The 17,631-nt window shown below is 38.5% G+C and overlaps 1 protein-coding gene across 1 annotated transcript in view; it reads left to right on the plus strand.

Annotated features, from left to right (window-relative positions):
• The window catches only part of LOC148011380 (uncharacterized), a 39,246-nt gene extending 21,905 nt beyond the window's left edge, over window positions 1-17,341 (plus strand). Inside the window, exons 6-9 of the mRNA XM_087670578.1 lie at window positions 11,238-11,346; window positions 15,708-15,901; window positions 16,765-16,842; window positions 16,973-17,341. Of these exons, the coding sequence (XP_087526704.1) occupies window positions 11,238-11,346; window positions 15,708-15,901; window positions 16,765-16,842; window positions 16,973-17,041 (450 nt within the window). The 3' untranslated portion in view covers window positions 17,042-17,341. The remainder of the gene's footprint in view (window positions 1-11,237; window positions 11,347-15,707; window positions 15,902-16,764; window positions 16,843-16,972) is intronic.
• Window positions 17,342-17,631: the final 290 nt, after the last annotated feature.

Consider the following 17,631-nt stretch of genomic DNA (forward strand, 5'->3'; position numbering starts at 1 on the left):
CTTCTCATTTTGGTCATCTTATAGATGAAGAGTTTGGGGAGTACTTGCACATCACATATAGTTCGGTTTACACTCCTCCAACGAGTGCTACTACTTTGTCTGGACCGATTGGTGAGATTGGCCATCTCTCTGATCTTGGAGGGACCATGACATTTGGCACATTTGGCGATTCATCTTCTTTATCTCAACTAGACCTTATATCAAGTTCGTGTAACCCTTTTGAGTCATATGAGCCAAAACCCTCTCTTGTTTAGCCATATGGTTTTCAATATGTTAACTTCAACAGAGGAGGCTCTCGAAGCAGATATCCTTCATCAGGTATATCTCTATCATTTGTTTTGTTTGACCAACTAACACACTTCTCAACTCCCTTCCATCCCACTACTATCTTCTCCACATTCTGATCTACTCACATCTTCATTCCAATATCTTGGATTACATTCTACTTCTGCTCAAAGCACACTAGGGGGGGTTGGATCTTTCATCTTTGCTCCTAACACCTTCTCATTCTCCCACCCACCATTCTCATTCTCTCACCCACCATCTATCTACCCTTCATTCACTCCACCTCTTGGTGCATCGTTAGGGGGAATGCCACCCTTTAAGATTGTACCTTCCACATACCCCCACTTTACCATATCCTTTTACTCTGGGATGGTTGTGATGGGAATTCCCCTCACTACCCTTGGGCACTCACAAACTCCCCACAAGACCTTTCAGACATAGGGATATCCATCCTTTGCTTATGGACTATTGTCACACACCCCTTGGGTCACTCCTAAGCAGGGATTTTCATTCTTTGCTCCTCGTGTCCCTATCCCTTCACCATGGGCTCCTTAGGTAGTTACCATGCCCCTACCTAGTTCCCCCCTTGCTCGCATTTGCATCCACTATGCACACTTCTCATATGCATGGTCACCCTACGTTTTTTATATGCCTCCATCTCCTAGCACTGTCGCTCTTGTTGCAACAACTAAGAATGCCTTCACAGATAAAACATGTTTTAACGGGTCGATTTTTACCACTTGGTCGAATTTTAAGCAATAAATGCTTGAATCTCAAGGACTTTGGGATCTTGTCGATTAGCCCTCGATTAGCTCACCCTTATCACATCCATCAATGGAGAGCCTGCAATGCCACAGCCAATGTTGAGTTAATGCAAGGGTTGCCTCCTAAGTTCCACTCTCAATTACAGCAATTTTCCCTCGCATTTGAGCATTGGAGTCATCTCATTGACCGCTATGTAGCTCGATATTGCACTTGATGTATGACTCTCGATTTTAAGCTTTAGGAAATTTTCATTAAGGAGATGATTTGAAAGTCAAGTTAGCCAAATATTGGTGATTACTCGTCGCCGAGTTTGCTACTACTGGCTCCTTGAAGTTAGATGACGATCAGGTCACGTTCTTTTTGAACAAGTTGCTCAACAAATACTTCCATTTTATCCAGCACATTATCTCACTACCTAGATTGCTGACCTTCTACAAGTTCAAGTGTCAATTCTTGTGTTATGCGAGGCTACATGATCAAGTCCACAAGAGTCCTCCATCCACATCCATTCAGAGGGGGAGGGTTGGTTGCCTCTTCTTTAAGAGGAAAAACCAACATTGGCAAGAACTCGCAAGATGTGAAGGCAAGCCAAAACAAGGGTGACACCACTTCCTCTAATAGAAACAAAGAAACATGACCCCTCTAGCAACACATTCCTAAGAAAAATAGATTTTGCACACATTGCCAGAGGTCGGGGGCCATGTGGACGAGGAGTATCGTACTCAAGCCGAAGGTCTTCCTCCTAGAAAACCATAGCAGATTGCTGCAACTGCCTTCACTCCGACTGGCCAGTCCACTAGGGCTACACCTCGTGTTGTTGTGCTATCTATTTCATCTACCCCAGCAGCTACTGTATATGTTGCACGCGGACAGCCTCAACAACCTACCTCCTTCACTACTCCTAAAGGATTGGCTGATCGGTTTGCTAATGACTCACCTATTGCACTTTACACATCCATTCCTAAGACATCCACTGCACCTTCTAGGACTTTTCCACCTTGCCATATGCGACGGTGACCACACACTTAGCCTTCTCTTTTTAGACTTCTAATGCATACTTACATACTCATTGCACTGCACTTAGCTTTGCATTCTTTTATTTTGTTTTCAATTTTGTTTTTTGGAGCATCTCACTACTCACATCTGTGCTTGCAAATTTTGATCTCTTTTGCAGGGTTTTGTATTTCAATGTAGGGCTAACATGTAGGCTTACCAGTCCTTTCTAAGTTGGAGGTAGGAGATACACGCCATTCCTTTCATGGTTCCATCTACTTGGAGTTATGCTCTTCTACCAGCATGGAGGCTTCTCCTCTTGTGGGATCGTGTAGCATCTTTCTTGATGCTATCATGGCGGTGACTTCTATCCTTGCCCTTTGAGTAGGGATGCTTCATCATCTTTCTCCACATGGTTCTCGGTACCACATGAAGACCAACATCCTCAAGCTCCTCTTGGTTCTTTGACATCTAATTTGAGAGAGGGTTGCTACCCTTCTTAGTATTCTACAGGTTTTAGCACTCATCTTCCCAATCGGCCTTTTCCCTCTTGTTGCACCTTTCCCTATGCATTGCATGATTTCATCATCTTTGTACTAGGATGCTTGGGCTAGTGAATAATTTTTCCATGAGAAATACTATCCAAGTGGCACCTGCTATATGAGCATTCTTCAATATGTAGCATATTATACTACCATTCTTCTTCACATGATACTTCATCACCTTTATCTCATCATCAACATCCTTGAGTGGTTGGGTAAGCTTGTACCATTTTGTGATGTGTTGGGTGTACTATCCCTACACCCATCTTTTGGGTCACTATTACTTAATCAGCATCCACTCCTAAAATTCTCTTTTCACCCAAAAAAAAAACATTCAATGTGGTTCCATCTGCCTTTATAGGGCTTGGTAGACCACTGGACAACCAACGAGCATCCTTGTCTGATGCCCTATTCTCTCTAGGGTGACTACTTGGACTCCCTTGGTAAGGTAACCATTGCTTTTGTAGTCCTACTAGGCCACTAGGCAGCCGATGTGCATCCTTTGTCTGATGCCCTGGTTGCTTTGGGATGAAACGCCTTGGGGTAAACATTGCAAGCCTTCCCTTTTAGGCTTAGTTTTGGGTACGAGAGGGGATGTTGAGCTAAAATACGCTTTACAAGTGATTAGCATTTTTAAATAGTCCCAACACATGCTTAATTAATGAAAAACACAAATTTTGTACATGGTTCAAGAGAGTTTCAGTGATTTCCAAAACCCTTATTTTTTGGGGTACCCTTTAACATCTATAAAAATGCACGATGCCCACCATTCAATCTTATTCTTTTGTGCAGGTTTCTCATTCTATCGTGTAAATTTTAGCCATCAACCACCCACCATTTGTTGCCCAGCCATCACCAACTACAACCAATCAATATATTTAGCCCTAGGAGGAGCCCTAGGAAGCCTATTTTTAGCTATCTCCCTATTGGTTTGAGGTCTCCATTTTTTGTGTCATCATAGCACCTAATTAGCTTGCATTTTTAGCATTTGGTGCCAGGTGACAGGTTGTTACTATCTCTCTCACCAGGTGATTGCTACAGTGCCTACGTTTTTGTTGTCCAGCAAGTGGTCTACATCAACAAACACCTCTCCTGTTCTCACCTTAGTTCCCTGACACTCTAGTGATCGGTATTTGGTGTTTCTTGCAAGTTGCACTTCAATACTCTGACTGGTGGTCATAGCACTTGGGATCCATCTTCGATGGACATCACTCTCTGATACTACATTGCTCTTTCCTTAGGCATTTTGTACACTCTTACATTCATTTACATTGTTCATTCACTTCAGAGTTTCTTCTCTCTGTGTTTGTCTCTGTGTTGGAGTTTTGAGTTTTTGTGTTTTGTGTTTTGCATTTTACCTTTAGGGTTTGAGTTTTTCTTGTCTCTATCTTACTCTTTGTGTTTTAGTATTGGTCATACATGATGTATTTCCTCAGTGCAAACTGTAGCATATCTTTACATCGGGAACCATGTCAATGAAGATGATGAAGCATTCCTACTAGAATAACAAGGATAGAAGCCATTGCCATATTAGCATCAAGAGAGTTGCTGCACGATCTGCTGCTGCGGGAGGGGAGACCTCCATGTTGATAGAAGAGCAAAAATCCTAGTAGATGGAACCATGAAAGGAACGGTGCACAACTCTTGTCTCCAACTCAGGAAGGACTGATACAAACCTGCATGTTAGCCCTACATTGAGATACAAAACTCTGTGAAAGATATTGTAATTTGCAAGCACAGAGGTGAATATTGAGACAAAAAGTAAAACTGAAAAATAAAGGAAAGCAAAGCTAAGTGCAATGTAATGAATATGTAAGTATGTAGCAGAAATCTAAAAAGGGAAACGCTGTGTGTGTGGCCACCATCATATATAGTGAGGCAAGGAAGTGATCCTAGAAGATGCACGTCCTAGGAATGGATATGTAAAGTACAATAGGTGAGCCACTAGCAGACCAATCAGCTAATCCTTCAAGAGTAGTGAAGAGATAGGTTGCTGAGGCTGTCTGCATGCCACATGTCTAATAGCCTCTCAAGTAGATGGAGGAGATGGTGTAATAGTGGGAGGCATAGCCCCACTGGATTGGCTGGTCGGAGTAGAGATAGTCACATTAATTTGGTATGGTTTTCTATGTAGGAGACCTTGAGTCTTGGTATGACACTTCTTGTCCACATGGCTCGACCTCTTGTAGTGTATGCAAAACGTACTTTTCTTAGGAAATTTTTGCCAAAGAGGTTGTGTTTCTTTGGTTTCATTGGAGAAAGGGGGGTCATGCTTGTTTTGGCTTGCCTTCACATCTTGCAAGTTTTTGCCACCATTGGTTTTCCCTCCGAAGAAGAGGCAACCAACCCTCGCCCCTTTGAGTAAGGCTATGTGGAGGCTTTTTTGTGGACTTGATCATATACCCTCGTATAATGCAAGAACTAACACTCAAACTCGTAGAAAGTTAGTAATCTAGGTAGTGAGATGATGTGTTGGATTAAATGGAAATATTTACTCTGCAATTTAATAAGGATGTGACCTAATTGTTGTTTAACTTTAGGGAGCCAGTAGTGGCAAACTTGGCGAGTAACCACTAATATTCGACCAACTTGACTTTCAGATCATCCCCTTACTTAATGGAAAAATCTTGAAGCTTAAAATAGAGATTGATATGTCGAATACGATCTTTGTCGCATAGCGGTTAATGAGATGACTCCAACACTTATGTACAAGGGGAAAATGTTGTAACTGAGAGTGGAACTCAGAAAGCAACTCCTACATTAACTCAATATTGGCTATAGCATTGCAAGATTTCCATTGATTGATGTCATTAGGGTGAGCTAACCAACATAGAGTCGGTACCAACAACGAGATCCCAAAGTCCTTGAGCACTTCTTGCATGAAGTTTGACCAACTGGTGAAATTTGACCCATTAAAATGAGTCTTATTCGTGAAGGCATTCTTGGCCGTTGCAACAAGAGTAGTAGTGCTACAAGATAGAGAAGGTGTGTGATGGGGGTAGGATGGATAGGGAGGATAGAGTGGGGAAGGGGGGTACACTTGGAAAGGAATCCCAGAGTGCCCACCATGCATATGAGAAGTGTGCATAGTGGTTTCAAATGTGGGCATGGGTGGATTGGATGGGCATGCTATGGTGCACAAATCGGATGTTGTATGCGTACGTATGCGTACGTAGTGAGTGCTGAAAGGTCCCCAAGAACAAAGAACTCTACTTTTTGCTCAAAAACCAAGAGAGAAAATTTGCACGACATGAAGCAAAAAGACTAATTGGGTACAATCTCCCCCTATGCCTTGGGTGAGCGCTCCACAAAGCATGTATTTAATATATTATTCATCTCCAAGCTAAAAAATAGCCCAAATTTACAATTAGCACGCTTTAGATTTTGTGTTTGCTTTTGTCCAAATAAAGAATAAAGCAGTTGGGCGCCCAAAGAGTCGGGTTGTGCCCAAATACAATGTTCAATAACAAATATTTAAATCGTGCGCCCATGCGCATACAAAATAATAAATATATGTCAAGCGCTTTAATAAATAAGCGTTTCAAAATAAATATTGGCTCCACGCCTAAGGTGCGTCCCCATCAAAAATGATAATTTCTTCTAAATAACTTGAATACACGCTATCACCCAGTGCTTCCCAGTGCCACCGCCACCTGCTCTACACATCAACTAAAGCATTCACAATTGTTAGAAAATAATAAAATTAAACCGACAAAAGTGAATACCTAGCAATCTTCAGCTACCAAATAAATAAATATGTTAGAACTTAGTCCTAACCTTAATTTATTACGAGTGCGCACTCTAAACTCATAAACATCCATTAATTTAAATATGTATTTTGCGGAATCACCTGCTATGGAATCACCCACTTGCACATTAAATTAACGAAATGCCCGAAAAGGGTAGGCGTCCCCATCGACTTTTCGCATAAGGAATCCACATTGTGTACGAGCCCCGGCAATAAATATAATTTTACGGAATCCATTGCAAAACCTCACGGAATCCACTGTGGAAAATGCATCTTGGCAATCATACGGACAAGCGTCCCCATCAACTTTTCGCACAAGAAATCCACCTTGTATACGAGCCCCGGTAATAAATAGAATTTTATGGAATCCGCCGCAAAACCTGACAAAATCCACCATGGAATATGCCTCCTGGCATCATGATAACCATATGAGGAGCCTAGGGTAGAGGGATAGTGACACATGGAGTAGAGGATGGAAATCCATGCATAGAAGTGACCCAAGAGATGTGTAACGATAGTCTATAAGCAAAGGATGGATATCCTTACATCTAAAAGGTCGCGTGGGGAGGTTGTAAGTGTCCAGGGGTAGTGAGGGGTATGCCCATCACAATTGTCCCAAAGTGTATAGATGTGGAAAAGTGGGGGTATGTGGAAGGTACAATGTTAAGGGTGGCATTTGTCCTAACGATGCACCAAGAGGTGTACTGAATGGGGGTAGGTAGATTGTGGGATGGACAAAGAGAAAGTGCTAGGAGCAGAGATGGAAGATTCAATCCCAAGTGTACTTGTGCTTTCGGTTGAAGTGGAGTGTAATCCAAGGTTTTGGAATGAAGATGTAAATAGATCAGAATGTGAAGAAAATAGTGGTGGGATGGGAGGAAGCTGAGAAGTGTAGTTTACTTGCTGCAATGAAATAGATGGTAGAGATTTACCTGATGAAGAGTATCTGCTTCGAGAGTCTCCTCTATTAAAGTTAACATACTAAAAACCATCTAGATCCTGCACACCAAAAGAAAAAACAGGAGATGGTTTTTGCTCATATGACTCAAAAGGGTTATACAAACCTGACATAAGACCTAGTTGAGATGAAGAAGATGGATCACTAGATGTGCCGAATGTCATGGTCTCTCCAAGATCCAGAGAGATGGCCAATCTCACCAATCAGTCTAGATGGAGTAGTAGCACTCGTTGGATTGTAAACCAAATCGTATATAATGTGCAAGTACTCCTCAAACTATTTATGTATAAGATTACCGAAACGTAAAGAAGAAGATGGTAAAGGTGAAGGTGTCTCTACCTCCTCTTCCCAACCATAATGCTTTGTCAGAGCCTCCAATGATGGAGAAGCCTAATAGGGCATCATAGGATCCCTAGAAGAAGGTGGGTGAGACATTATGAGTTAGAATTGAGTTGCATGTGAGTCTTGCACAAAGACTAGCCTCCACAATCACCATAGGATACTCTTTAGAAGAGCATTGGCTTTGATACCATGTGAAGATGTACTAGGGTTTGCAGTGAGGAAACACAACATGTATGGCCAAGACTGAAACACAAAGACTTAGACAGTGACAAGCAAAACTCAAACACTAAATGTAAAACACATAACTCAAAACTCAAACATAGAGAGAATAAACTTTGAAGTGAATGAATGTTGTAAATGAATGTAGGAGTGTACAGAATGCCCAAGGGCAGAGCAATGGAGTGTTGGAGAGTAATATCCACTAGAGATGGATCCCAAGTACAATGACTATGAGCCGGAGTGCAGAGACAAGGAAAACATCAAAATCTGATCATCGATGGGTAACAAGACTAAGGCGATAGTAGTAGATGATCTTGATGTAGTGGGTGGTAGTAGAAAGCTACAAATGCATCAATGTTGCAAGTGCCAGGAGGATGGAGATCGTTGTCAACTACCGCCAAGTGAAGGGAGGGGCCAATACTGATTGCAGAAGGACGCTTGGAGAGCTGGAATGGGCTATCCCACCAATTGTCGTTTGGCTATTGGAGTGTCAAATGCAGAGTGGAGAAGGCAGTCTGTGAGTTGGCGATGGCAGATGGACAAAATACAGTAGAGGTGTGAGAACCTACACAAACTGGATTAGGTAGAACGGTGGGCAACTTGTCTATTTATAGATGTTGAAGGGTGTCCCAAAAATTAGGGTTTTAGGGGACCATTGAAACTATCTTGAACCGTGCACCAATTTTATGTTTTTCATTAATTAAGTGCATAGGTGCAATGTTGTGATTGAGTGTATATTTACCTTTTTTTCTTTAAAAAATAATAAATAATAAGTGCCATATAATGAGGTATATAACCTTACAAAAGAGATTAGAAAGATTTAGGGTTTGAAAGACTGATCATGGTAAAGATTTGGCTTGTGTATACATTGGACAAACATTGTTGTAGAAATGATTACTACATGAGCCTAAGTGCTTGAGAGTTTATTGGGGATGAAGAATCATAGTTTGAGAGAGGATTGAAATTTGTAAAAAGCCAGTGCACTTCTTAGTAAAGTAGTAGAGGACTTGAGGTAACAATCAAAATGGATTGTGCTTGATAAAGTTAGCTCCATGATATCAACTTTCTTCTTGTATGTCCTTGAGGTAAATTAAGCATTCTACACATCCTTGTCTTCAACCTTCTTGTGTTCATGAGTTTCTTAAAAGTTGTTGGCTTGTTGTTTCCTTGATGTCCACTTTAGGCTCAAGTGTATCACTTGTCACTTGTTTTGTCTACATCCACTTGATAAAAATTGAGAGAACATGCAGTATTCAAGAGAATTAAGATTCTAAAAATGTCAAAATTTTGACTTGAAGTTTTACCGCTTATTAGTTCTAGACTTGTTAGCAGCTCTCTTGTTAATTGCTTCCCTTCCTCCCATTCACAAAAAAATATTGCACTGGTTTTGAGCAATGTAGGGGTATTGTTTGTGTGATGGGTATGGATTTTTTAAATATAAGTAATTTTGTTATGTACAACAATTCTAATGAATGAATATGATGATGTTACTCCACCTAAGAATAAATCGATTGTAGAAGTTAGATTGTGTTGGAGTGTAATGTTGTGGACCTTTTTTAAGACCATTATATAAGCAATGACATGGAGTACTACATTTCCTTGGCCTACTCGACTAGTAATGTGTAGTTCCTCCTTTATGAGAAGGTTATCCAATAGAGAAACATGTGTGTACCACCTCCTAATTTGTGATGCAAAGCATGTAAGTAACTTCATGGCCGTAGTATCCTATGTCTCGGCAATGGAACCAAATTGTTGTGCTTCATGAGCTCAATGTCGAGACCATTAGATGCAATCCTTATCATTTCAAGCACAAGTTGCATGTAGTCAACGACTACCTCTCACCTTGCCTACTCACATGTGGGATCTTATTATGAGCATAAATCTACCACTTTTGCAACAGATTGACTCAAAGCTTCGGGTGTAGAGAGTTTACTTACCTACTTCCCTTGTAGTTGTGTGCCTTGATAAGCAATACTCCATGATCCACATGATGCCCCTTTGTTCCATCCACGTCCTCATGTCCATCTTTGCATGCAATATGAAGAGGAGAAGGAGAGAAGTGGAGTGAGATGAGCTTCTGAATGCATCCCTCTCACTCAGGCTCACACACACATACTCGATCCTACCTCTCACCATGAAAGGATGGATTAGGAGATAGTAGAATGGCAAGAGCTCCTCTCTACCAAGTCTCTCACTCTCACACTCACTCTCTCCCTCTCCTTCGCACTCACACAAACACAAAAAGAAAAGAAAGTACAAAGAGTCCCAAAGTTTGCACACATGAATAGCTTTCTCTATTCTTTTTCATTCTTTTTATATATGGATTTTAGGGTTTCCACCCATTTTGGGCATCTAGTCTATTTTGTGGCCACATGATTGCCTTTCCTTATTTGCATGTCTTCCCTAAGGTCTATGACTCTTCCCAGTTTGAAATTAGATAGAGCATATTTCTCTATCTTTGGGAGTCCGATTTGTAATACAAATTGCATAGAAGCTAGCCTAGCTCTTGGATTTTACTTACAAAATAATAGTGCAAGTGCTTTGTGATTTACATTTAAATTTGATCATGCAACCACTTTATGCACATTGTAGATGATGGTTCCTACATTATTGTGGAGCAATCTAAAGGATGTAAATGAATATTGATAAATTGCACTCTTTTTTGCTTTTAACGGTTAACAAGTATTATTTCACACCCTTGAGATTGAGGCAAATAGAGCAACACATGGCTAACAGAACATGCTAAGTATGCATTATTTCTAGAGATTGAATCAAAAGAGCACTATAATAAACACCCATTACACAATGAGATAGGGAAGATATCATTGATTATTTAGAGAGGGTTTAGCATAGTGTTGGCCTACTTAGTAATAGACTATCCTGATTGAAGATGCATTGGCCTCTTTTTCATGGAGTTATTGATGCATTGAAGGGGACCTCAAACATAGAACCGGAGATCCTAGGCATGTATCACCAATTTCTTGAAGCTCCTCCTATATGATTCACTATATAGCAGGGCCTCACAGTAGAGAGGTTGTAGAAAATCAAGGCTGATAGGAACCCCGAACTATCTAGATATAGAGCATCAACATTTATTTGAAGCACAAATTGCTTAGATCTAGATACAGTATCATAGAGCTTTGGAGGAGAGATTGTGGCCTTTAAGTAGATGTTACACACACTCACTCACTCACTCACTCACTCACTCACTCACTCACTCACTCACTCACTCACTCACTCACTCACTCACTCACTCACACGCATGCACGCACGCACGCACACACGTGCATTTACCTCTACCTATGTACATGTGTTTAGAAACACATAATGAAAATATCATTTTGTCCTTATTCTTATTCATACTTTTGATATCTTTGCATGCTAGGGCTTTGATGTAGATGGAGAAGATGCTTTAAGAATGGTTGAAATTGATGAAAAATTAGAGCAATTCATAGAGATACATAGTGCTTGTGGAACACCTTCTCTAGCTTCAGGTTGGTCTAATCAAATCATGTGAAAGTAAAAAGAATCTTTCATAATATGCTTGTGAAGCCAATCATCTAATTTCTAAAAGTAAAGGGGAATATTAATATATTATGGAGCTTCTTTAGCTTCAAGTCAATCGCGTGGAATAAAGAAGTGATAAAAACAATACTAGCATGCATATATAATTTGACCATAAAATATCAAATTCATATTCATTAATGAGCATCCCAAGTGGCATTGAATCTATAGCTTATTCAATATGTTATATATATGATGAATTGTAATGACTTAGATTCCATTTGGAGTACCAAAAACTTTTCCGAATGCCTTTCCATTTGGAGTACCAAAAACTTTTCCGAATGCCTTTTAAAAAGGAGTTCAACAAAGAGGCATATAAAACTTGCAAGTATTTAGATTAAGAACACCTTGAGCTCCAAAGCCCCCTACTATTTGGGTTGATTCAATGCATTCTTAGACTCAGCTCATGATACCTTAACCAAAGCAACCATGTATCTTCATAACCGTCTAGATAGCCTTGCCACTTGGGATTAGTACTTAATAGAGAAATGCATATAGAGAATGTTAAGGTATTCAAGATTTATAATAATCCAATTTGCATCTTGTATGTTTCCTCATTGGCACAAACCCTCACCTTGGCTAGATCTTAGCTCTCAACCTTGTCTCTTTTTATCTATCTACATTTGAAAAATCATCTAAAAGACTTTTAATTCTATTATCCATGTAAATTTCATGCACCTCTACCTCCTGACATCAAGATCCATGCATTGCAAGTTCTTTTCTTTCTCATTTGGATCTTGATATTATCCATGTGAAGGCCATGTTAGCTACCTCCACCTATACAAGTTCTAGTGGCAAGGCCACATCCATTTCAAATCTAGCAGTTTTGATTAGTGCCCTTCATGGACCAATCCCTAATGCACTTAGAGAACATCCCAAAATCACACATCTCTTGGAGATCACTCTTAACCCTTACCATACCTAGTCCTTTGAGGACTTCAATAGTCTAAACCTTTTGGTAAAGCCACCACAACATTCCAACTTCACATTAATGGCAAGACAACCATCCCAATGTAACTTTATAGGAAACAATAATCCCAAGATAAATTCATAGATTGTTTCTTGATTGTCATTAGTATTCAATGTGAATTTGATCAAGTTAGTCTACATCTACTTTAGAAGATCCACCTACCTTTCTTCACATGTTTGCCAATACCACCATACAATGGTGCCCTCTCTCTCTCTCTCTCTCTCTCTCTCTCTCTCTCTCTCTCTCTCTCTCTCTCTCTCTCTCTCTCTCTCTCTCTCTCTCTCTCTCTCTCTCTCTCTCTCTCTCTCTCTCTCTCTCTCTCTCTCTCTCTCTCTCTCTCTCTCTCTCTCTCTCTCTCTCTCTCTCTCTCTCTCTCTCTCTCTCTCTTATTTGCAATCATTTCCTCCAAAGATAGATATGCTTGCTAAAGTCGTGTTGCTTAGGTACAACTTACGTAGGGTAGAATGGGCAATAATAATAATACAAGGCTAGTAAAGCACACATGAAGAGCGCTGGCTGCCCAATGTAACGACTCCCACCTAGTAAGACTTGATACAAGCTTGTTAGGGTTTCAAATGTACAAAGATGGTTGGTTAAAGAAGGAAAATTTTTCCTTGTGCTCATATTGGCCATTTCATTGTCACTTTATGGCGAGTAATACATTTATATAGAAGTGTTTTATGTATAGACTTCATTAACCAAGAGAAAAATTATTTGCAACTAGCACTTCATATGCTTTCTTCTCCTCCAAAATCTTTTGTTGAGACTCTCCTCCAATTCACAAATTGTAACACTGCACAAACAACATAACTGTAACACTATTAGTCTCTACGAACATTCTTTTTATGGTTGATTTGTATGTGTCCCACTATTCCCTCTCCTAATATTTTGAGAAGTAAAAATCTCTCTTTGGGAAAGCATGTTTTAGTTGTGAATTTGCAAAAATATAAAGAAAAAGCCACAAACTTTCAAAATCTTCATGAGGAAAAGTTATCTTCACATTCAATATTTACAAACCCTAGCAAGGAGGATGTTTTCTTTCACAAGGTAGGACTAATCTCATGACAACTCCAAACACTTGACTTCTAGAAATGAAAACTTGGTTGCCTTGGCCAATCTTCTTAGAGCCATGTCCCACAAGGCTTAAAGGGGTTAGAGGGATTTTCATGTAGAACTTATTCTCTCTTTTTAGGGAACATTATAGTGTTTCTTTTGTAGTGTTTGTTGAATTTGAAGCGTAAAAAGTAATTCTTTTTTTATGTAAGGGGAAGATGGTCAAATAAGATGTGGTTGGTCATGCCCTTGGTTACGCTTTAAGATCCCCTTTCCCCTTGCTAATAGTGCAATGAGTCACAAATATTTACCTAAAACTAGCCATGTGGCTTGCCTAGTTTGGGCTTTCAAGCAACTATTTGAGAAACTAAGCTCTAAGGCCTTGCTTTGATTTAATAACATTAGTTGGAGCATGATATGCATCAAAATACACCTTTAATAGTTTGTAAAGTCTTAACACCAAGTTGAGTGTAAATTACTCTATGTTCTCGTTTTCGGAAATACCAAACTACTTATCAAGTTGTGATGTATTCTATGAATAATTTGAACCCACAATTACCTTTTCATATTTTATAAGTTTTGTGGTCATTGTGCAATTGGACTAGTCCTCATATAATTGAACCTACTTTAGAATTAACATTGTTGAAAATGGTGCAATATCTTCAAATAACATTACCAAATCCTATCTTAGTGCTTTTCTTTTAACAAGTTTATGAAAATGGGAATCTTAATATGGCTTCTACCAGGGTTAGGGAAAACATGACATTAACATGCTGCTAGATCTTACTTTTTTATAGTGATTCTATAGAGTTGCTATGTTAGCATTATTTGGGATGTGTATTCTTTTAAAATAGATATAGAATTTATGTTGACTTTTGATCTTTTATGTCTTTATTGTGATTATAGTCACTCAAACACAAAACTGATTCTTAGATTGATGCCTTTATTTATGATGCCGTTAGAATTTGTCATAAAAACCTTAACTATACTTACAATGTTTAGGGCTTACGAAATTCAAGTTTTATGCACAAGAGGAACCAAGTCCATCTTTGAATTTTTAATATAATAGCCCATCAATTAATTTTGAAATTGATTGGGTGCATGCAAACTTTTCCAAGTATTGCAATCCAATTAACCATTATAATGGAGTCACATGTATCTTGTTATGAAGATCTTTCATTCTATTGAACCCATTATTCCAACCTAGGTATATTGTGCATGTAAGGTCACACACACACACACACACACACACACACACACACAGAGGTGTGGATGTGATATTCAAAGTACAAACTTGATTGACCAAGAGAAAGTACAAGAGCCTAATGTGTATGCCTAAAAGAAACCAAAAGTTAATGAGTTCTTTAATCTTTATAATTTTCTTTAAAAGGCCCTTCATTTAAAAGTATTAGAAACCCATTGCCACAAAGCACAACCACTAGTTATTATTTATATTTAGATTTATATATGTGCCCAATGAGGTAGTATCAATGTATGTTATAACAACAATAGTTGATTTGACGAGAACAAAGTTTTCACCCCCCCCCCCCCTTCTGAATGCAAAGGCATATGTTGCTTTACATATCCTTGTCATTTGTAATTGCTACAAAGTTCCATCCATACTAAGGCAATTTTCATTTTCATGAATATACATGTTTTCTAGAAGACCATCACTTTGAAAAGACATGATTGACATGTAATGCAACTACATCTTCTATATTAGCATAATTAGGTTGTCGAGCCATCTATACATGAAGCAAAAATGTGCTAAAGACTTAGGAGATACCCTATTAGGATGATTCTTTTTACATGCACTAGATTAGGAAATTAGTGTTAGCATTGATGTATGGTATGCTAAGAAAGTAAGAGCAATCAAGTTTTGGAGAACTCAAGTAATAGCATATGGAACAATCATTCTCATGGCCACATTGAATCACATCTAAGGTAATTGTGTAGTTATAAAATATGTTTTATGAATCCAAAGACCATGATGTGCTCTTCACTCATATACTATTGGATGAGTTGAATTGTAGATGTCTTTACAAGTCTTCTATGTATATTCTCAAAATTTTGTGGCATATGGTTGCTTAAAATTCATGCAATTGTAAGTTTATTAAAGGTAGCTAAAATTATTATTGGTCACTAGTATATTGAAACAAAGTAAGCTCAACTGGAACTGTATGACTCAAGTTCACAAAACTCATTAAAATATAAACAAGATTTTTCCAGTCAATTTTACTAACATTAATAGTGTGATTGTTGTGACAGCAACATTATCAATATCGAAGCAATATAGTGTATGTAGCCAAGAAAACTATGAACTAAAAGGAGGATCTTTTGTTTTATTGAGTTCTAATGGAGGAGTTGAGACAAGATTGGCAGGAGGTAAATCATTTACATCTACAGTGGAAGATTATCTAGCAGAGAAGAAAGAGAGACGTGAGTATCAAGCTAGAGTTGAGGTACTTTGTCATGTCCATTCTAACTAATCCTCTCTCATTTAACCTCAAGTTTTAGTAGTCAAAGATTTGTTTTCAAGATTGAGTCATTATGGAGTTGGTGGTGATGTTAGATTGATCAAATTTTACTCTCTTTTTTTGGCAAAAGGGAGTTTTATGATGTTGAGAATGAATGGATGATCATAACCATGTTTCAAGATTTTAGGATATTAGCTTTCTAAATCAATTAAGCCTCATGTGAGGAAAAAGAGGATGGGGTTTTGAGATGATGATAAGATCATTAACAAAAATTTCACCAAGAACATGGAGCTAGGGACAACAAACATGTGAAGCGAAGGCATGTGAGATTGAGAGTATCTATGATTTTGACCAAGATTAATCATGATCGATTGGTGAGTAGGTGTGATTTGAGATAGTGTCTAATTGGCTAGTACAATATTGACAACCTTTACACTTGCAATATCTATATTAGTTACAAATTGTATAATAGAAGGATCATTTCTTTCTTTGGGTTTTATTATCTTTCCTTTAAGATATGGACATGTGTATCTATGTACACGTGTATGAATGTCTATATCTATTTTTATTGTGTTCATGTATCTTTGATATGTTTTGTCTTCATCTAGATTGTGTGTATATGTATATGCATGTAAAAACTTTTCTTTTGTGTAGAGTATTGCAATACCTTTTAGCAATTGATTGAACAAGTGAGTAGTCTAGGGAAATAAATATATGTAAAAATTTTCTTGGTATTGAGTTTTAAGTCTCAAAATGTACATAGCATTGATAGAATAACTGAGAAGTTCAAGGGAATAAACGTATCTTAAATTTTTCTTAATATTTAGTTGAAGTCTCAAAATGTACAGAGCATTGACAAAAGATTAAGAGAATTGGTGGTAGCCGATGCTCCAACCCATATTTCCCAAGAAGATTTGTCTAGGCTTGTAAGAATCCCACTTAATCTATCCTATTACAAATCTAGATGATATGAGTACTTGATTCACAATATAACTTTTCTTGTCAAGTATTTTCTAAACCAAAATTTACATATTTTCTTATGCGACATTCTTGCAGATCTCAGAGTGCAAGAAAGAGCAAAACTTGGAGACTAGAATGAGACCACCTTTATACATCAAGACATGAATCCTATATTAATGAAGGGTCATATGTGTAGATTTCATAGGAAAAAGTTGACTTGCACTCCAAATGATTGATACAATAGACATTGCACTAATATTTGATGAACAACTAGTTTATCATTCATGTAAAAGTCTATAAAAATGGCTACAAGTGCTCAAAGTGATATGTATAGACATACATACCTATGTATGTACATACATATAGGTCAATTGACCTACATAGTGGATTGGAGTAACTACTCAAGCTACATGGGCGCGTGTAATTCTAGGTTTAATGCTCGAACACCATATGGCATCCCATGAACTCTACGTCTTATTTTTTTTAATACATATTACTCCACACACCTCTATTAATCTCAAGTCCCACTCCCACATGTCCCTTAGCACATGCTCTACAACTTATGTTGGTCATTAGTGATTAAAAGTACTTGCATATAGTAGCAACTAGTATTGCTAAAATGGTGCCCTCTCTCTCTCTCTCTCTCTCTCTCTCTCTCTCTCTCTCTCTCTCTCTCTCTCTCTCTCTCTCTCTCTCTCTCTCTCTCTCTCTCTCTCTCTCTCTCTCTCTCTCTCTCTCTCTCTCTCTCTCTCTTA

Source organism: Lygodium microphyllum, chromosome 28 (assembly GCF_053477565.2).
Source record: "Lygodium microphyllum isolate KBCC chromosome 28, Lygodium_microphyllum_v1.1.10, whole genome shotgun sequence".
Taxonomy (NCBI): domain Eukaryota; kingdom Viridiplantae; phylum Streptophyta; class Polypodiopsida; order Schizaeales; family Lygodiaceae; genus Lygodium; species Lygodium microphyllum.